The sequence below is a fragment of the Cebus imitator genome, unplaced genomic scaffold (assembly GCF_001604975.1).
Source record: "Cebus imitator isolate Cc_AM_T3 unplaced genomic scaffold, Cebus_imitator-1.0 Scaffold200, whole genome shotgun sequence".
NCBI classification, from domain to species: domain Eukaryota; kingdom Metazoa; phylum Chordata; class Mammalia; order Primates; family Cebidae; genus Cebus; species Cebus imitator.
In genome coordinates, this window is record NW_016107515.1 from 3,503,448 (window position 1) to 3,525,849 (window position 22,402).

General features: G+C 36.4%; 1 protein-coding gene across 4 annotated transcripts; it reads right to left on the reverse strand.

Annotated features, from left to right (window-relative positions):
- Nucleotides 1-238: 238 nt before the first annotated feature.
- SPDL1 (spindle apparatus coiled-coil protein 1) lies at nt 239-21,427 on the reverse strand. Of its 4 annotated transcripts, XM_017547710.1 has the most exons (12): nt 21,171-21,427; nt 16,706-16,891; nt 14,084-14,260; nt 11,848-12,042; nt 10,797-10,946; nt 10,598-10,696; nt 10,409-10,519; nt 8,133-8,273; nt 6,149-6,252; nt 5,565-5,752; nt 3,142-3,487; nt 239-943 (listed from the first exon to the last, which is right to left on the reverse strand). In XM_017547710.1, exons 2-12 carry the CDS (start codon nt 16,862-16,864, stop codon nt 796-798), a joined length of 1,818 nt encoding a protein of 605 aa, XP_017403199.1. In that variant the 5' UTR covers nt 16,865-16,891; nt 21,171-21,427; the 3' UTR covers nt 239-795. The 4 variants fall into 4 exon arrangements, with proteins under 4 accessions (XP_017403199.1, XP_037601361.1, XP_037601362.1 ...); XM_037745433.1 differs by lacking the exon at nt 239-943 and having other exon boundaries at nt 1,482-3,487; XM_017547711.2 differs by lacking the exons at nt 239-943; nt 21,171-21,427 and adding an exon at nt 20,815-21,126 and having other exon boundaries at nt 2,943-3,487.
- Between the last annotated feature and the right edge of the window lie 975 nt (nt 21,428-22,402).

The following is a 22,402-nucleotide window of genomic DNA, read 5'->3' on the forward strand; positions in this document are numbered from 1 at the left end:
ACTGGGCTCAGATGATCCTACCACCTCAGCCTCCCGAGTAGCTGGGACTACAGGTGTGCACCATCATGCCCAGCTAATTTTCTATATTTTTTTGTAGAGACAGGGTTTTGCCAAGTTGCCCAGGCTGGTCTCGAATTCCTGGGCTCAAACGATCCACCTGCCTCAGCTTCCCAAAGTACTTTTTATTCCCTTTTGATAACATCCTTTTACCTATACAGAGTAAGAAATTAGAAAAAAAATAAATCATAGCTGTTTTATTTAAAATTTCAAAATTATCTGAGACAAAATTTAAATCATGTATATAAACACAAAGATGAACGAACATTGGTTCTTTAAACACTGACAAAGTCCTGAAACCATATAATGTATATTTTTAAGCCATGTTTTCTATTTTTACAACATAGTTTAAAACTAAGTTTATTTTTAAAAGTACATAGGAAAATATAATGATTTGAGTGTTCTCAAATATATGACTCTGAAGGTAGATTGTTTTTATCACTTAATCCATATACAGTGCAGAAAATAGATACATTAATTACAACATTTTCCTTCAGTTAATAGTTTACTCACTGTCATAGACACTCCAGGATGGATAATCACTCAAAGAACTCTCCAGGTTAGAGTCAAGCAAATTCTGAACACTTGGTCAAAGGAACATGAAAATGCCAGGTCCTGGCACAATAAATAGATCTAAATAACCCAGAAGGTGGTATACATCAGATAAAGACAATCTTAACTAAGCACCACAGTAACTTTGGAGGCAAGTGGTACTGTACTCTTATAAAAGAAAAGTCTTTACTGTTGAGGGCACTGGGTTTCTGGAGTTGATTTAGAAGACACATATAGAATAGAGTGTGATTTCTTACAAGTTTCTTTTTCCAATTTGCTTGCAGTTCCTTTTCCTTCTTTGACTTCTTTTTGAAGCTTTGATTCAGCAGCTAACCTACAGGCATTAAAGTATCCACTCTGAATTCAAATATGGTTATGAAGGATTGAAGAAACAAACCCCTAGTATAACGGGCCTCCAATGAAGCATGATATTCAAGGAAAAAAAATATAGTTCAATACCGTTAAGAATATTAAGTTACTGACTCACTGAAAGAGTCTTTTTATATCAATAGGCTCAATTACTTTTTAAGTCTAAAGAATATCTTTACAAAGTCACAGCAAGGCCTAAATTAAGAATTAAAATATGACAGAGCACCTATCATGATACGCCCATTTAACACAAAAACTGAAATGTTACAGCAATATTTTAATGGTAAATGACATACAAAAGGCTAAGTGCAAGACAAAAATAACATGGAATCTTGTGCTGTACAAATAGATGTCTATTTGTTTCATATTAAAAGACTGAGTTTCAACTAGCAAAACAAAGAAAAGATGAACAGTGGAGAGGTATTTTTTTAACCTCTTGATTCTTGATAACAAGATTCTTGATAACAAGAACGCCAATTAGTTTTGTAAAGCATGCAATAGTAAAGTTCCCAATAAAAGCCATATTTATTGTTCCAAAATTATCTTAGGATTGTGCATCTATGTAAAACATGTAGAAAACAGAGAGTTGGAAACAAGTTAGCAGATGGACAGACACACACACACACACACACACACACACACACACACACACAAACGTTTTGTGGTATTTTATTTTTTTTGTTTAACTAACAAGACAAAAAGTTTCCAACGTGCTAATTAATTACAGTCAATTAGCCACATACATTTGCTTAAGTAATTTTTATCAAGCGTAAAAGGCAGAAAAAGAAATGAAGGCAATACAGATAGCAAGTTGGTACTTATCAATTCTAGAAATCCACCTCCAGAAATATACACTGGTCCAGCACATTTATACAATGCATCACATATAAACAGGCATAATCTGCTGCATTTGCTTCAGAACTCTTTGAAACCATGTGTATGCGGCAGATATTCATTTGAAGTTACTTTTTCCTTAAGAATAGCAAGCTTTTATTTTATGTGACTCACAGGTTATAACATTATATAAAAATCCAAGGAGGGAGTAATAAATTACTCTTCTTTATAATAATAATAGCAGCTAACATTGTTGAAGTGCTTTTACTGTTGAATATTACATTTAGTAGCACTGAAGACTTGGAGAGAAATCAGATAAAACATATAAGGAAGCCCTTTTATATGATGTAGGCTGTGTCATGCTCTTTCTACTCAAACGTACATTAGTAAAATGTCTTATTAATCTGTCTCTATTCTCTAAGACTAATGTAGCCCTAGTGGCACCTTCAAGATCTCATTTCATAGGAAATAATCCAAGCTAGCTATTGTTACATCAATGTGCTTAACTTTTTGAATGCCTACTGATATTTGTTTTAAATGCCTCTACCATCCCACTGCATGCAGACATCCTTCATCTTTCTTTTACTTTCTCCAATTTCCACATTCACTTCTCCTGCTGTACAAATCCAGAACTCTAGCCTAGCCACTGCTACTTACCTTTCCCTTTCGTTCACTTTCTCTTACCTTCTGACTTCGATTATTTTTTTAAAGGACAAAGCCCTTGGGACATTAATTCCTTCAGACATACATGTCTGACACTATTTCTTTTAGTCACAGACTCAATTATGCAGAAACTAGAGGCTTTCAAGTTTTGGAAACAATGAAAATGAATTAGCTTTGATATGTAAAAATGTCAAAATAAGTATCAAAGCCCATTTCTGAATGCCTAGGATTAGCAATTTCAAAAGACATAAAAAATTCACCTACGTTATCTAGAACGCTGAAATTTCTTAGACTACTGGAAAGCCCTTTGAGAAAGTGAGTTAATTTTTCTTTCATGGTCATGCTTGGACCAAGAGAAAAATAACAGTACATTTATTCAAACTGATAAAACATTCAGAGATGTGTTAGACTGTGATATTTCCTTTCATGAAATAGAAATGTGTGACTTTTTAATGTGATTCCCTTATTCAGGAGTACTTTCCCTTTGCAATCATTTTAGTCTTTCTCGAAGTTCTGGAAAGGTTGAAAGTAGGCAGATGAAACTGAGGAATTATACTGCATGCAATACTAAGAAAGTAGATAAAGAAACAGACAGCACAGTTCATGCAGCGAGACAGGAGAGATGAAGAGGTCTGCTGGTTGCCTTGAGGAAAAGAGGACACTGACCTGGGAGAGTTAGGGGTGTTTCCACTTCTTTCACTTAAGGCCTCAGAGTCAGCTGGAACTCCTATGAGTCTCACACACTTCTTTTCCTTCTTTAGCTGCATAGCCATGGGCAGATTTTTGTGAGGAGAGAGAGTGCCTGCTGGTGTGTTTATAGAAACTAATTTTTCCGGTTGTAAGTTGTTATCTTCTGAACTGTTAGGACAGGACTGTGTCTCCTCTTTCTGAGGCAGTAATTGATAAACTTCTCCCTCGGCAGCACTGTTGCTGGCACATGCATCCTTAGAAATGGTTATATCCACAGGCAGCACCTCACGCCTCTTTTTCAGTACAGGCACTTCAACTGTCTCTGAGAATAAAAACGAGTGGGGAAAAAAATGTAAGAAAACAAAGACACAATCAGCACAAGAAGCCAGAACTAGTTATAACTTTTTCCATTCTTTAAAAATGCACCCATCTCCTCACTGAAATGTATTGTTTCTACCTTTTATTCATTGGCATGGAATCTACATAAATTATATATTTTAAAGTTTTTTTGGCTATACATTTTTCCTTGGGAATTCAGTATTTTGACTCTAGGCATGAATGCTTGTGTTCTCTTTTGGAGTTTTGATAAAGGTGGTTCATCAGATCTCAGCGTGGAGATGAGGAGGCAGTAGCAGAGTCCAGGTTTGAATCCTAATCCTCATATTTGGCAGCCATGTCTTTGGGGAATTATTTAACCTCTTTGAGCTTCATTTTATCTGTAAAATGGGGATTAAAAGCACCCACTTCACTCAGTATTGTGTGTTAGAAGAATTAAGTAAGAATAGGTCAAACTTTCTGAACATTGGTAATATATGCCTATTAGCTCTACCAACAAAATACATGCAGAATCAGACTACTTTTATGATGGCTACTTCCCTAGTCCAACCCTAAAATGTCTCATTGAAGACTACTGCAATGCCTTCTATCCTCATGGCCTAACATCATTCTCTCTAAGCAGGTCATACACAAGCCACTGAATTAATTGCTCTAGCATCTTTTCCCTATCCCCATTATCAAAGTATTTAATTTTCCAAATCAAAATGTTAGTGGAGTCTGAGGAACCCTGGTAGCACAAGGGGTTGTTTTGGCTCTGCATTGTTGCTTTTAGACCATGATTTCCCTTTTTCTTGCACTGCTCCTTTGAAACCCATGTTATCAGGATTCACTACCTCGCCTCCTGTCTATATGCTGTGTTCAGTTCAACAGATGTTTGAAATTCAGAATGGATAATTCTTAATCAGAGGAGCCTATCAGAATCATGGAAGAAAAAAACAGTAAGAGAAAGAGAAGCCTTTAAAAATTGTGTAGAAACCTATTTCTGGCAACCTCCCCACTATTGTTGAGAATCACAGCAGTTCACTGAGAAAATACGAAGACAGACTGAGGCATGTGCTGAGTGCAGGGACAAAAGCTTGTTAAGAATCCTTAATCTAAAACATGTAACACTCTTTCAGGGGAGGGGGCATTGTAGAACCATCACATTCTTAAGACTCCTTCACATTTTGCCTTTTGCTTTTTAATTTGTATTACAGTAAAATTCACTCTCTGTAGTATATATGATGCAGAAACTATGGTTAGGCTACTTTCTAGCTCAGTGATTACACTTGCTAGATATTCCCTAGTATGTTTCACTGTTCTTTCCTTCCCCCTCTGCCCCTTTTTCTGGAGAATGGGTCTTGCTACATTGCCCAAGCAAATCTCAAATTCCTGGGCACAAGCTATCCTCCCCCCTCTGCTTCCCCAAGAGCTAAGATTACAGGCAGGACCATGGCACACCTGGCTCACTGTTCTTCCTTAATACAAGAATTTCCAATATTTAGTTAGGAAGGAACATGGACCCTGAGAATCAAGACTGAGTTTCCCAGCCTCTCCCGTCGGCAGGTGATGCTGCACGATTAAATTGTGCTCAACAGGATGGCTGCAGACCAAAACACACAAGAAGCCTGAATCTTGATACGGTGGAGTACTTACCAGTCCTGGATCAAGGGCAGAAATAAAGATCCACCTTTTAAAGTCTCCATTATTTTAGATTTTCTATAAACAGTCCTACCTCATATAGGCTCCAAACATCAGCTGCTTCAACATAATTAAACTATTTGGCATGACAAAATATACTGTAATCTTAAAATGGGAAAGTCTCAAATACCAAGTTTCTACTATACGATATGAATTTAGATATCCAAAAAGGATATATGTTATATTCATGAACACCCAGTATCCAGTTCTTTCTTAATTTTTCTACACATCTTACAGAATAAATTTGCCTTATTAACTACAGTTATATAAATACAAATGAGTTTGTGATAAGATTTACATAAAACTAGAGTAAGAAAATAATTTGATATAATTTCTCAGGATTACTCATGATTTAAAAGACAAAATATGTAAGACATATATACCTTCAGGTTCATATTTTAGTTTTAATTCCTCTAGTTGAGCTCTCAGTTTCATATTTTCACTTTCTGAAAGCTGTAGGCATCTTTCATTTGCAAAAAGTTTTCGCTCAAGATCCAGAGCCCGTTGGCTCTCAAATAATGCTTTCATTCGCTGTATGGACAATTCACCTTTAGTGCTTTCATTTTCTTTGCTATGAGAATAAAAAAGGAGAACCAAGGAGTATTAAAACAGCATATAATATAAATAAGTGTAGTGGTAAAAATATTTCATTGCATATTTGAACTTAGTTAAAAATACATTTTTCTGTGGTTTTTAGTAACAAAGAAACAGTAAACAATTTAAATAATCTTTAACAAGACTAATGTCAAACTTAAAAAATATCCATGCATTCTTGGAAGGAAATGGACAAAGGAGGAAATAGTCTTTCAAATGTATTCATGCATGAATATCTGCACAAAGATATTTTTGTTGCCTTTCTTTTCAGATAATTTCCTTTGGCAACTTCAAAAAAACTTTGAAGTCACTGACACTACTATTATAAGCAAGTGACATGTCCATCTTTCCATCCACCAACACAGACACTTACTTTAAGTTATCCAGCTTCATCTGAAGTAAATCTGTATAATAGGTGTTATCTTCCAGAGCACCAGAGTGGACTGAAGGCTTAGATTCCATACTTTCATATAAATTCTTTAAAAAGCAAAAATTCGTGTTACTTAAAATAAGTAACTAAGGTTAGTGTATGTTTATTAACAACAGCACCATCACTTACGAGAATTTACTTACCCCTTGGCATGTACTATGCTAAGAACTACCCATTTAACTCATTCGTCTCTGAAGTAGGTAAAAGAACTAACATTCCTTCTCTTACAGATAAGGAAACAGACTCCAAATGCAGAGGAAAGTAATCCAAGAAGAGAAAATCTGAACCCAGATCTGACTCCAAAGCCTAGGCTTCTAACCATACCAACATCTTTTGGCTTTCCTCTCCTGGCTTTTAAAATAGAATAAATCAATGCTTGCTGGATTGAATTCTGGCCTTTGTAACAAAACCATAAACTGGAAAAACATTTAAAAAAGGATGAGAGCATTACATTTATATTTGGTATCCCCCTCTTCTGATAGTCTTCTCCCCACCCCAGGCAAGAATGTAGAGCAAGCTCTTCTAAGACTTTGATGGAAAGTATACATTTCTCCAGGGGGATAAAAAATGTAAATCTGCTTAAAAACTTGAAACAATTTCAGAGGTTATAGATAACTTTCCCCTGACTTAAAGCCATAATTTTCAAAGTATAGTTCGGACCCCACTGGTGGAAAACATAAGGCTGCCAATTAAACCAAATTTGCAGTCCTTTCAACAGTTTTTATAAGACACAGAAATAAAGTTATGTAAACTTAAGATTTTATGACATACTAAGGGCTACAATTTAGATTGCCTAAGAGGTTAACATGTACAAAAATTTGTTATTTACAAACCTTAGTTCATTAGGAGGTTGGTTAATGAAAAGATATCAATGTTCCCTAAGTTAACTTATAAAATCTTAAATTAATGCAATTTTAATAGAAAGCCAACAAACTTTTTTTGGTGCTAGACAAGATGTTTGTAAACAAAAACATTCAAAAATAGACAGGAAAACACTGAAAAAGAATGTATAGTGAGGAAATAGTCACCAGATAAACATACTTTAAAGCTTTAATAATTAATAAAGCAGTGTGGTACTGACATACACAGAAGCAGACCAATGTAGTAGACAGAAAATCTAGAAACAGACTCAAGTATATATGGACACTTGATGCATGATAAAGGTGTCAAATCACTAGGCTCAAGATTGATTTCTTTTTTTTTTAATCAAATGACTCTGGGACAACTGCCTACGTATTAGGTAGAAGATAAAATTAGATTTATACCTCAAATTATATACAAAAATAAACTTCAATGGGGATCAGATACCTAAACGTAAAAAACGAAACCACACAAGTATTAGTAGAAAACACAGGTGAATTCACACACACACACACACACACACACACACACACACACTCTTACACAAATACCATTCTCTACTAAAAGAAACCAATGCTCCTTGAACAAGTGATAATCCTAGGGCTGAGGCAGGTGAGCTAGGAATACCTTATTGTGCCATACAGTAAGAAACTACTCAAGTAGGAGCCCTTCGACTACCAAATCTGAGACAATTTGAGTATTACAGCAAATAAAGCAATCAATGAATTATAACTCATAGGATAAAATAAGAATCCATGAGGCTATACTGATATAAATAAATGAATGAATAAGTGAGGGAAAAGATTTTTCTTTTCTGTCCCTTCATTAGAATTCCAACTAATAAATGTAGAAGTGATGGAATTACCCTTTAGCAATCATCACGGAATTATGTTTCAGGCAAGAATCACGAATGGATGTTTAAGCACAAGGAGAAACAGGCATTTACTTAGTCTCAAAGTATCTCCCCACAAGGTATTTATTAGTATTTTCAACTTAAAATACAAACCAAATTTTAAGATATTCAAACCAAAATTTGGTTGTGTTTTTTTTAAAATGTTATACATACCTTAAATTTCTCCAGATTTCTAATTTCACCTAAAAGATGTTTTATTTCACCATTCTTCTGCTCCAACATGGCAAGCAATCGTTCCTGCTGCTCAAATTCAGTTTGAGACCCTTTCATTTGTAGCAATGTGGCGATTTGTAGCTAGAAAAATAAAATTACCCCCTCTAATAAAATTGAGATAAAGATTCTGGTAACTACTTTTTTGATACAATTCATATTTTGTACTGTATTACTTTGAACTCATTCTGGAAACTAATTAGCTATCTCTAATCTAATGATCACTTTTGTTGTAGACATAACATTTGAATACTTATTTTGATGACTTATGGATGATAACTAAAGTCTGTAATAAAATTATTTGTAGTTTTGTGAAACATAAAACTGACCTGCATGGCTGTGGTCCAAAAGCACACCACTGAACTGGTAAGTAAGCCTGGCCAAATGCTGCACATTGTTTATCATAAGCACTAGCTCTCATTAAGGGTCTGATGGGTTTCTCAAAAATTTTAATTAATTCTAATTAAGTGAGGAAAACTAAGCTACTCACAGCCACAAATGTTAGATTCACAAATGACATGAAAAGCAAAGATAAAAGGCTATCTCGGAATACTAGGGCAATCTTCAACATATCATTTTTTTTTTTTTTTAGATGAAGTGTCACTCTTGTCCCCCAAGCTGGAGTGCAATGGCGCGATCTCGGCTCACTTCAACCTCTGCCTCCCGGGTTCAAGCGATTCTCCTGCCTTAGCCACCTGAGTAACTGGGATTATAGGCACTCGCCACCACGCCCGGCTAATTTCTGTATTTTTAGTAAAGACGAGGTTCCACCATGTTGGCCAGGCTGGTCTCGAACTCCTGACCTCTGATCATTTGCCCGCCTTGCCCTCTCAAAGTGCTGGGATTACAGGCGTGAGCCACCGCGCCCGGACCATGTTTTAGTTTTTTTAGGATCGCACTCAACTTACCTAATTATAGCTCCCCACTCCCTAAATCTGGAGTTGCAAAGCTATCAGAGGGAGACTATTTCCTTCTGCCTTTGGAAATTTCTGGAGTTGAAAAAAGGGCCAATTAGTTTAACTATAGTTTTGAGTAATGCAAGCAATGATACAAGGTTGAAAATGACTTTTAGCATGTTTAAAGATATCCTTTTTGTTCCTGTTTCAGATTGGAGGCTAGGCCCCCTTAGTCTAAGATTCAGAATGCTTCTGGTCTCTAAACATACTTTGGTATATCATGGAACAGTGGAGATTAAAAGTACCCCCAACAAACACTGTAAGAAAACTAAGGGTAAATGTGAGAAAATTTATAAAGAAATACTTCTCAGAAAGGAAAGTCTCAGGAAATGAGGCAGCACAGTCTGGAAATCCTTAGAAATAAAATTCACAGCTGTTGTTCATTAAACACTCATTTGCCAACTAGAAGGTAAGTATTTCACTATGCTTTAACTGTAGGACAATTCTAAGAGGAGGGTTCTATCATCTCCACTTTATAGATGAGGAACTGATGCTTTGAAAATTAAAATACTTGTCCAAGGACACAGAGCTAGCAAGTGACAAAACTACAAATCCACCTAACTCCCAAGTTTCATCATTGACCTTTCCCATTTCTTTGGTAAAGCCCATTATCCTGAATAAAAGGAAAGAAGCCTTTCCAGGTTCCAATTACTACCTCAGTAGAGTAAGGTACAGTGGATGAGGGATCAGAATTCTAAGGATTGTTACAATATTGGAATCTTTCTAATTTCCACATGTTTTTCTGTTACTTCTTATTTGGCTAGAATGACGACCAACAAAATCTGTAAAATTAAAAGGGTGTATGTGCTTGACTTGAGAGACTACAAGGAAAGGGAACCCTGAATAATCCAAATTTCATTCCATAATAAGCCTTGGTGAAAGAGCAGAGGAACGGTGAATAGGAACCCTACGGCTATGCTTGGAAGGACATCATGCCAAGAATAGGAAATAAATACTTTTCTATTTCTATTCCACAAAAAAAGACTTGTGCTTCCCTGTCAAGGCTAGTGAATAACCATTAAAACAAACAAAAAAACAATGATTGCTAAATACACTATTACTAAATATATATTCCAAGATTATTTTTTAAGTATAAATAAATCTTTTGATCAATTTAAAACTGATTTTTTGAAATCATGCAGTTCTAGAAATAACTATGTAAGTACACTTCTTGCAGGAAAAGATAGTTTTTTTGATGTATTTGTACACATAATGCCGAAAGAAAATTTGTTTAATAAACCTTTGATAGTGATAGTTCTATACCTTCATTCTCTGCATCTGTTCTCTGTTAAATACATTTTGTTTCTTTAGTGACTGATACTTGACTTTCATGCTGATAAGCTGACGTTCCATTGCTGCCCTTCGATCTTCTACCTACAAAATATTAACATGCTTAATTGTTCTTGTAGTAAATGAAAATGCCAGTTTAGCAGTTAGAATACTTATAAGTACCTCTGCAAACAAAGAGTTGCCTTTACTATTAGGATCCAAGGCTTGCTGAAGTGCCTGGTCCAACTGCACCTGAAGATCTTGATTTGCTACACGAGCTTTCTGAATTCAAAAGAAAACAATTTAGATAATAGAGATTAGATTAGCAAGAAAATAAAGTTATGATAAATTGGAAAAGATGATGTTACTGTAATCATAGTACCTCTAGAGCATTATAGTAAGAAACTGCTTCTTTCTCTCGCTCCTCTTTTTCCTCTTTAAGCCGGTCTACCTGGCGCATTAGGTTAGTAATAAGAAGTTCTAGCTGTTCTTGTCTGTATTGTAGTTCATTCACTTCTTCTTTGAGGGTGGTCTATTTAATAGGAAGTGAAAACGAGGAAATTCTCTTGAATTCTTTTTCATTGACAACTGCTCAGTTTATCTCAATTATACTCTCTATATTACTCTTTTTTATTTAGGTAATGAAAGCTATTGCAAAAATAAAAATAACACACAGAGGGGGAAAAACGCACATCATTATCAGTCTTTAAGGCCTCAAATCAGGTTAGTTTCAGACAAGCTGGATGATATTACCTGTCAGAGTGGTATGCAAGATGATTATGTTTTACACAAAGGCATATTTAGATAGCTATGTTTGTTTCAGTGTATACTAGGAAAAAACAAGCAAGCTTAAATATGTAATCTCATTGATGTTTCCTAAAATGAGAAAACATTTAAAGAGAGTCAATAAAAAATTAAGTTGTGGTTCACATCCAAAATTAAAACTAAAGACCCAGTCAAAAGTTCAGGTACATACTAAAATAATAGAAATTACATTACTGTTAAATTATGGGGAAACAAGTAAAAGGCTTTAGAGACTGCCCCTTTTCCTCTATAAATTTAAGGCTTTAATTTTTAATTAGCTTTAGCTTTCAGTGAAAAAACTAAGTTCACATGCATTTCAACTTCCACTGAACCAACATTTTACACTGGGCTCTTATGATAAAAATCGGGATCAGAGTATACGCCTCTAAATTCTTCCAGAGGTTTCATTCATCTAAAAGTAAAGTTTGCCTTACATAATCATATAATCTAAAGCTATGTTATGAATGAAGTCATCCACCTAAAAAAAAGCATTTTTTAATTAGTTAGATGCAAGTTAGGTCAAAAAATATTTCAGCCTTCAAACAAAGTCTTAAGAATTATTACCAAAACATGTAAAAATATGCCAGAAAAAAAGAGAAAACCTGAGAAACACATGCCATAAAAATTACCTTCATACTCTCCATTTCTGTGAGCTCAATTTGAAGAGCCAGCATCTCTGAAGACATGCTTTCCTGCACACGTCCAGACATTACGCGCAGTTCCTCTGATTTACAAGAGAGGAGTTCCTTCTGATGATCTATTTGGTGCTTCAGCTGCTTTTCACTAAGCCTAGCTTCATCTAATTCCACTTTCAGTTTTTCTATCTGAAGAAAAAAAAAATCAGTCATAAATTGAAAGTTTTTTTTTTCTAAAAAACATCATTTATTGAACTGATTGACCGAAACTTACTGAATGATGACACTATTGGATTTTCCTACTTGTCCAAGGTTAGGCATCTTGTAACAGAGAGTGACAGACCTTTTTTAATAAGCACAGAAATAATCCATGAGTAATCAAGGTGGGTCTGGATGTCTTAGAAGCAATCTGGAGGCACTGTGTTGTTGACCACTTGGCTACTGTGTAAAGAATGAGTGGTATGAAGAGAAACAATAGAAGCAGCCTTGAATAATCTTTCATTTGACAGCTGCTCAGTTAATCTCAGTATCACATCTAAATATGAGTATTTAGATAGCTATGTTTGGTTCAGTGTATACTAGGAAAAAATAAGCTTAAATATGTAATTTCATTGATGTTTCTTAAAATCGGAAAACATTTGAAGAGTCAATGATAAATTAAGTAATAGCATAGGTGGTACACAGAAATAGAAAAATCTTAGAAGCTTCCACACAGCCTGGTCAGAAGGCTACAGCAGTAGTCCAGGGAAGAGATGATGAAGGTCTGGACTGGAGTGGCAGTAGCGTAGACAGATGTTTTGTAGGTCAAGTTCTTAGAACTTGATGAATTAAATGTGAGAAATAAGAGAAGAAAAGGCACTAAAAAAAAACCTCTAAATTTTGGAATAAGTGATTTGAGAAAAATCAGTAAAACAAAATATTTCACTAATTTACTCTTTGTTCCACCAAAAAAAAAAAAGCCATCTCTATAAGTAGCCTTGCCTCAGTCTCTGAATACTCCCTATATTATCCTTTTTTAAATTTAGGTAATGAAAGCTATTGCAAAAATAAAAATAACATACAGAGGGGGAAAAAAGCACATCATTATCAGTCTTTAAGGCCTCAAATCAGATTAGTTTCAGACAAGCTGGATGATATTACCTGTCAGAGTGGTACGCAAGATGATTACGTTTTATACAAAGGCATATTTAGATAGCTTTGTTTGTTTCAGTGTATACTAGGAAAAAACAAGCAAGCTTAAATATGTCATTTCATTGATGTTTCTAAAATCAGAAAACATTTAAAGAGAGTCAGTGAGAAATTAAGTATAGTATAGGTGGTACCCAGAAATATGAAAATCTTAGAAACGTCTACACAAGAAGCTGAAAATTGGAATACAGACTTCTGAGAAAGGAGGACAAGTCAGGTAAGTTTTGGTAGAGAGGTGTCTGGAAAAGTCAGAGTACAGACTGTACACAAAGCAGATCCATGATAAAAAGTTCTGGATTCCTTAGAAGCAACCTGAAAGCATTGGGTAGCTGGGAATACCAAAAGGGAAAACCACTGACCAATCATTTATCTTGCATTTATGTTTAATATGGAGGGAGTCAGTGTAACATGTTGTTAGACTATGTAGAGTGATTCAGTAACACAGCCTTTGGAGTCAGACAGCCTCAGTTCAAATCTAGATGGAGAATTTCTAGCTCTTGAATTGTGTTAAATTTACTCAATCTGTCTAAACATTAGCTCTCTCATCTGGTATATGGAGATAATAATGGTACCGACCCACAGAATTATTTTAAGAACTGAATCACGTACATTAGTTTATCTTCAGTAAACAAACGATAAAGTGTCATTTGTAATGCATATTAATTGGTAAAAACTACTGGTCTGTTTTTACAGAATTACAAAGCATATCACTGGTTGCAGAGAAGGCTAGGAGACCAGGCTTTCTGCAAGGGTACTGCTGTACTAACAGCAAGGAGGCCAAGTTAGGCACTAAACTAAATCTTCACAAGTATCCAGTGACCAAAAATTAATAATTATATTTAATTAGTAGAATGTAATTTACACAAGTCCCATTGACAAACTCTTGTATCTCAGTGTTCCCACCCTCAGTACTAAGATAATGAAGAGTTAGATCTTGGCTATTTTGCAAAGCTGACACTAAAGAAAATTTTTATCCTCCAAAGTTTACAGATGGCTGCATAAACATGGAATATTTTCCTCTGAAATACACAGATATCCCAACCTTAGTTTTTAGTTCATTCACTTCCTGCCCATGGCTTCTGCTTAGTTGTTCTTCCAATTTCTCCAGGTGTATTTTTTGTTGTTGTTTAATAACTTCACATTCAGAGCTCAAACTTTCTAACATTCGACTCTTGAGTTCAACTTCTCTTTGAAGGGTATATTTTTCTTGTTCATAACTCTGAAAACAAATTCAATTACAATTCAATTACATAAACATAGCTTAAAGCCATTACATATAATCAGTTTTCAACTTCAACTGTTTCATTCTTATTTCAAACATTTGCTGCTTTCCAAATAATGAGGACATGTTAAACCTGGAATAACTTTGTAGTTAACCAGTCTTAATAGGCCCATTAGGTGTATTTTGAGACTATGTTAAACCCATGCAAGGGATACCTTACTGCTTCCGTGCGCTGTCAAGGAAGTAAAAAATGCTCCATAGTATGTGAACATATCAAGTAATCTCTACTAACAACAAAAAAGATTTAATAGCACTTAAGTTTTCCTAATGAGAATTATTAGTTTCGTAATGAGATGCTCTACTTGTAGCTCTGAACACAATGTAGTAGTAGTAAAATAGTTGAAAAAAAAGAAATATTGAATTAGCCTTTACTTTCAGAATCTAGTCATCTGAGAAATGTTCATGAAATGTCTACCAGAATGAATGTAGTGCTGAGATAGAAGGAGTAATTAAAAGGAATTTTGTTTACTCACAGGGAGGTTTAGACGTTAAAAAGGGTATGAGTATAAACTCCTTCAACAAGCTTTAAAAAATGATAAAATATTCCCCTCAAAAGCCATTTTATTTTAAAATAAGGCAAAGGGCATTAACAGTTGAATGAACACTGAAATTTGACAAGTTATTACTCAAAATGATTAGGTATGACACAGTTTTATTTCCTACTCTTAGTGATATTTATAATCTTTACTTTGCCTTTATGACTTGGTACTCAGTTCTTGGTTTAGAACAGTACTAAGTAGAAACACAAAGGTTGCCAACACTAGTTATTTTTACCTGTTATAATTTTTACCTGTTATAGATAATATGGCATATTTACAATGTTGAGATTCAAGTTTAAATATGTTACTGAGCATTTGCTAAATTACACAGATTTATTCATTCACTCTTTTAAGAAATATTTGTGTGGCAGGCACTGTGGATATAGCAGTGACCAAGGCATACAAAATTCCCTCTCTCGTGGAGTTTATAATCAAGATAATTAGCAATGTAGATAATTAAGAGTGAATTAGGGTTGGACACAGTGGCTCGTGCCTGTAATCCCAGCACTTTGGGAGGCAGAGGCAGGCAAATCACTTGAAGCCAGGAGTTCAAGACCAGCCTGGCCACCATGATAAAACCCTGTCTCTACTAAAAATACAAAAATTAGCCAGGTGTGGCGGCATACACCTGTAATCCCAGCTACTTGGGAGGCTGAGGCAGGAGAATCTCTTGAACCTGGGAATTGGAGTAGGCAGTGAGCTGAGATTGCACCACTGGACTTAAGCCTGGGTGACAGAGCAAGACCCTGTCTCAAAATAAGAGTGAATTGGGCAACTTTACATTACATAGGGTTGGCCTCTGCTGAAGTGACATATTTAACTGAAAAGCTTAAGTTTGAGGGCTCAATCCAAGAGCAGTGAGAGGTAAACAGATAAAAAAAGGCAATAGCTGGTATAAAGCCCATAAGGGAGGACTAATATAACCAAGAATAAGGCAAAGCAGTTTGAGAGGAGGTTAGAAGCTTGGCAGGGGTCAGGTCACATAGGGATCTACAAACCCAACTAAGGAGCTCAGATTTGGTTGTAAATACAATAAGAAGCTGTTGTATGGTTTTTAGCAGGGCTGTGAAATGGCCTTTGCGTATTTTTCCATGACCACTTAGACGCCAAGTGAAGAATGAATGGCATGAATGGCAACAATGGAAGCAGGTAACCAGGTCGGAAGGCTACAGTAGTTGTCCAGGAGACATGATGGCAGTCTGGAATAAAGTGGCAGTAGCAAAGATAGATCCTTTGTAGTCTAGTTCTTAGAACTTATTAATGAATTAAATGTGAGAAATAAAGGAAATATATTGACTAAAAGTTCTACATTTTTGGTATATAAAGAAACCAAGAATATACCAAAGATTTTTGGTATTCAAGAAACTGAATGCTGTTGCATTTACTAAACAAGCTAAAGAAAATTGTAAAAGAATATTTGGTTAATGGACAGGGAATCCACTCTTCTGTGTTAAGTTTGAGAAGTCTATTAGTGGACAGTTGAACACACAAACCTAGGTTTTAGAGGAGAACTAAGGGCTTGGTGTAGTGTCATGGGGCACCTAGATGTTTAGAGGTCTGAAACAAGTGAAGTCATCCAGGAAGTGTGCAGACAAAGCAAAATCAGGTGGTAAATGTGGCAAAGAGAGTAATGATAACATGATCTTTCAAATTCTGAACATACTAGGTTGGAAAGAATAATAGGAATTCATTTAGTTCATTCTTTTTTAACGGGTGGAGCAGGATGGGAACCAGATCTAAAATCTTCAGAAAAGAATAAACTACTACTACTATTAATTGCTAGACAGGACAAATCTTCAATAGCTAAGCATACTCTTGCAGACAGAGGAGTCCACAGTCCTACCTCGGTCATGGTCATCATTTCATTACGACATTTATCCAATTGATTCTGTAATTCATTTTGACTCTCTAGTAGTTGTAAACCGTACTTCGCAGCTTTTAGTCGCTCTTCTTCAACCTCTTTGAGCTTGCATCGAAGATTTGCAATTATATCTGACTCCATGTTCTTTTTTTTTTTTTTTTTAGCCAACTGTAAATAGAGGAAATAAAACTACTTAAACTTATACAAAAAATTCCATGCAATGATGTCAATAATAGAAGAAATATATCTACTCAATACTACTGCTGTAAAAAAACATTAAAATTTTCTTCCTGACTTTTAAGTAGTCAAATGTACGTTCTTGTTCCAAGAGCAAGAACTCTTCTGACAATTGTTACTGATTCGGGACCAAAAATGAAAGAGCAAAAGAGAATACATTTAATTTTGCTTTTAAGCAGTTCATCATCAGGAAACTGTTCAGTTGTTGTATACTAAGTTTCCTTAAATGTTAAGGTAACATTGGTCTTATAATTGGACCACTATCCATATAATCAAAATTAAGAGAACAACGACAACAAAAAAAAAAATCAAAAAACTTTGTAGTAGCAGGTATGGTGGTTCATACTTGTAATCCCAGCAACTGGGGAGGATCGCTTGAGGCCAGGAATTTGAGACCAGCCTGAGCAACATAACAAGACTCCATCTCAATCAATCAATCAATAGACATAAGTTGGGAATGGTGGTGAACCCCTGTAGTCCCAGCTACCTTGGGAGGCTAAGGAGGGAAAATTGTTTGAGTTAGAGGCTGCAGTGAGTTATGATGATGGCACTGACAGAGCAAGATACTGTCCTGAAAAATAATAATAATACTAATAATAATATTGCCAGAAAAGAAGGTCTGGGTACTACAAATAAATATAAAAAGGCAGGTGTGAACAAGACTCATAAGGTAAAGTAAGGAATATTACATCTGCAATTTTTCACAACCGTTAACTTCCTGAATGTATTAAATCTGCTTTCTTGAAAAGAGATTCACTAGTATTTTTCTAGTTATTCATAAGAGCATGCAAAATTTGAAAACATATTCACAAGAATTAAAGGACATTCCTTTCATCTAGATTTTTTAGCAAAGACTTAAACATTATATATAGAAACATTCCACTTTAATCAACCTTACTCATGATCTTTTACTATTTGGTCCCAGCCTCTTAAGCAAGACTTAAACTCACCTTTTTCTTCAAAGAGCACAAGGCCATTATAAGATGTTCCCCCACGTCTCAAGTCAATGTAGTCATTCACTGAACAAGCATTTTTTGAATGCCTTATATACTAGGTTCCATTCTGGGCAGTTCAGATTCATTAGGGAACAAAAGGGACCAAAAAAAAGCTCCTCCCTCATGAAACTTACATTCCAGGAGGGGAAGATAAACAATAAGTAATAAATATTAATAAATTAGAAAGGGGAGATGACAAAAAATAGAAAAGAAGAATCTGGAGAGAAGAGATAGGTAGTGTAACTAGGAGGCACAGAGGAAAGCATCAGATATGTAGCTATTTCGGAGAAGAATGTTCCAGCAAGAAGGGAATCCCTAAGGCAGAAAGAAGCCTAAGGAGTGAAACCTGAATTTGGGCAAGAGATAGCTGGTAGTGGGTAAATCAGGCCATTATAAGGACGTTGGCTCCTACTCTGGGTGACATGGGAAGTTATTCCAAAGTTTGGAGTAGAGGATCTGATATAATTTAAAAGGATCATTTTGGCTGCTATGCTGACTAGTTAGAAGGGGAACAAGGCTGGAAGCAGAGACCATGTGAGGTGGCTCAGACTAGAGTGGTAGCATAGGAGGCTGTGAGAAACGGCCAAATTGTGAAGGTTTTGCAGGTAAGGTCAATATGATTTTCTGAAAGGTATAATGTGGGAGGTGTGAAAAAGGGAAAAGTAAAAAATTTCTCCAAGCCTTCTGGCCTGAGTACCTAGTAAAATGGAACTGCCATCAGCTGAAGCACTGATATAAAGAATGTTTTGGAAAGAAAATCAGGAATTCAAGTTTTGAACATGAACTATGTCAAGTAGGCAATTGGATATACAAGAGGGATCCTCGCTGGAGATGTAAATTTGAGAGTTAATCAGGCAATAATGGACCCAGGACTGAACCCTGTTATGAGGTAGAGAAGAAGAAAGTGGAGGATCAGGAGTGACCAGTGAGGCAGAGGGAAAACCAGGAGTATGTGTTGTCCTAGAAGGCAATAAACAGTGCATTAAGGATGTGGAAGTAATCAATCATGCCAGATGCTGCTGCTAAGGCAATTAAGGTGAGAACAGAGAGCTGGTCATTGAACTTGAATTCCTGGAGGAGAATAATTTTGATATACAGGTAGGGGTGAAAGCCTAACTAGAATGCCAAGAGAGAATGGTAGGAGATTAATAAAGATAGCAAGTACAGGTATGCTGCAAGGGACAACGGATAAATGGAGCAGCAGCTGGAGAGGAAGTAGAGACAAGTTTTTTTTTTTGAAATGGAAAAAAATAACAGTTTATAGATCATGGAATAAATCTAGGAGAAAAGAAAAGCTGATGATCTGAAAAGAAGACACTGGAGAATTGCTAGTAATGTCCCTGAATAAACAGGATGAGGTTTAATGTAGAGACTCGTTTTAATAGAAGCATGATTTCATCTAAAGTAAAGGAAAGCAAAGTATACGAGCTCAGATGCTGATAAGCAAGCAGAAGTCTGTGTAAGTACCCTTTTAACTGCTTCAATTAATCAATGAATTAGGAAGCAAGGTCTTTAACGAATGATGACAAGGGAGGAGATACAGTGTTTTAAGAGAGAAAAAAAAAGGTGTTCTAGGTAATCCCAACTTGGTAGTCACTGGTCTAAAATGCAAGACCTGAAGCCTGTACATGATAAGGCCGGCCAACTAAATGTTGTACTGTTTACAATAACACATTTATTGAGGATTTACCATTTGCCATACTAAGTACTTCAAATATATTATCTCGTCTAATTCTCTTGATGAGCCAGAGTTAAGTAAATACTGTCATCTCAACTACCAAAGAAAAAATAGGGTTAACATGAAGACATTCCAGCCAGGCATATCCAGAGAAGCCCAAAAAATTAGCTCTTGTTTATTCAAGATTTGCTGGAATTCTTATTGTGTGTCAGACACTGTGCTGGTGCTGAGGACACAATGGTAACCCAAAACAATATTCCTGTCTTCTTGAATCCTACAGTCTATTAGTAAACGACGTTAAATCAAGTAATTGAGCTATAAAGTTACAAGTATGACGAGAGAGAGAGAGAGAGAGATGTATGTTACCTGAGCCTATAACAAGGGTGAGCTGTCCTAACCTGGGGGGCAGGGTGTAGAAGGGAACATGGACAAAAAAGATTTTCCTGAGATGGTAACTTTTCAGCAGAGATCTAATGGATGAAAAAGAGTTAACCTATCAAAGAGGGATAACCCTACAAAGAGGGATAGGGGTGGCTGATTAAAAGCTACAGCTAATGTGTGGCAGACATTGCGCTTGGTGCTTTATATACATTCTTATTCAATCTTCTCAAAAACCTTAAGAAATTGAAGGTATTTCCCTCATTTACACATGCAAACTAAGGCACAGAAGACTTAGGTAACTTGCTTAGGTTACTCCCAAGTTAAGAGGCTAAGGAACCAGAATCTACCTACAAGCCCTGGTGCTACAGCCACTTTTCTATCTTGCTTCTCCAAAAACAGCACACACAAAGCATTTGGGAGATACGAAACCCTGGGAATCAAACTGCCTGAGTTCTCACCCCGTCTCCACTACTCACAGGATGCATGAACTTGGACAAGTTATATGTCTTGTTTAATTATCTATAAAAACAAGCACAGTAACACTTATCTAATCGTTTATTGAAAGGATTAAATCAGATAACGAATGAAAAGCAATTAGGGCAGAATCTGACATACGGCTGGGGCAGTGATGTCCAGCAGAAATATAACGCCAGCCATCTACGTGATTTTAAATTTTCTAGGAGCCATTTTTTAAAAAATAAACACAGATGAAAAATTTACATATTTTATTTAACCAAATACACTCAAAACATTATCGTTTCAGCATGTAATCATTATAACAATTATTAATGAGATATTACTCTTTCTGCGCTATGTCTGAAATCCAGTGTTTATCTCTCCCATCTGCACCACTTCTCAGTTCGGGCTAGTGTCTACCATACCGCACAGCGCAGACCCACTGGTGGTTATCGTTTTGAGGCCCCGGGAGCCGACTCAACCTCCCATATTTGTCCAGAATACCGAGAGCGGCGAGGTGGTCCAACTGAAGATTATACCGGCTCGGAAACCAGTGTATAAGCCCCCAGGGTTCCGGGGAAGGAGGTGTTTCAGCTAAACGCCTCGGCCGAGACCCTGCTCCCAGCCTTCCTTAGGCCCCGGTCGCCTCTCCCTACTGCCGCTTTCCACACCCACCTCCCACCAGGCCCCTTGCCCCTACCTCTCTCCCCAGTTCCCTGCTGCAGCAGCCAGCGGCTCCTAATGAGAGATCAGGGATTCCACACTAAGGACGCTAACTCCACATTCGCCAGCCCATTCACTCAGCCAACTCTCAGGTAAGCGCCAGGGCTTTTTGAATGCAGTTCCCGCGAGAAGTCCCACATCTCACGAGATGTTCCTCCCAAGCGGCGCGTAAAGGAAAAACTCAGAGAAAAGCCCAACGGAGCGTCCCGCCCCCGCTACAGCTACTGCGCAGGTGCAAGTGGCGCGTCGTGAGCCTGGCGCCGGCGCAGATGTGGCTCCTTCTCGTAAATTGTACCTTGTGCTGGTTTCCAGTATGTTTTCTAAGTATCCGCTTTTAGTTGCCGTGTTTGGGTGTTCTTTTTGTTTGTTTGTTTATTTTACGACAATGCCTTCTAGGGGAAGAGTGTCGTTGGGCTGGGCAGTGGAGAATCACCTTTGGCACCATTGTGGTGCCAAAGGTGGCATTATAAGTTCCCACCATGTGCTAAATTTTACAGATTATCTCAGTTAAGCCCGCAGCCTTATGAGGTAGATATTACCCCTGTTTTCTACAGGGAAAAACAAACCCCAAAGGAAAAAAGTGTCCCGTCCAAGTGCTAGAACTAGAATTTAATGCAGTCTGATTCTAGAGTCCAAGCTGTTTGCATGTGTTTTTAATAATAATATTTTGTAAAGCTGATGGCTATTCATTATTCAAAAATTTAAGCAATCAGAAATAATAATAGCTAACATTTAGTGAGCACTGATGAATCCTGGTAACTGTTACATGTGCTTTTGAGCCCATCTTTTCTTGCCTATTTGAGGACTTGGCTCTAACTGTTCTTTTCTTGCATCTTCAGTTTTTTCTTCTCTATTGGATTTTCTCTACCAGCTCATAAACATACTGCCATGATTGTCATAAAAATCATTTCATGATTTCATTTTTAAAAAATACCTCCTGGACCCCAATCAGCAACCATCCCGTTTGTTTTCTTCTCTTTATAACAAAATTTCTGGGGGGAAAAAGTTTGCGTTCATTGTCTCCATTTTCTTACTTTTTGTTCTTTGTTTTTTGTTTTCTTCTCCCACTTTAACCAGGATTTTGTCCCCACCAATACCATGAAGTGGCTCTTGTTAGGTTTACCAGTAGTAATTCATACCTTGCAAAACTCGGTAGTCAATATTTAGTCCTCACTTCTGGTGACATTTGACAGATTTGTTTGCTCTTGT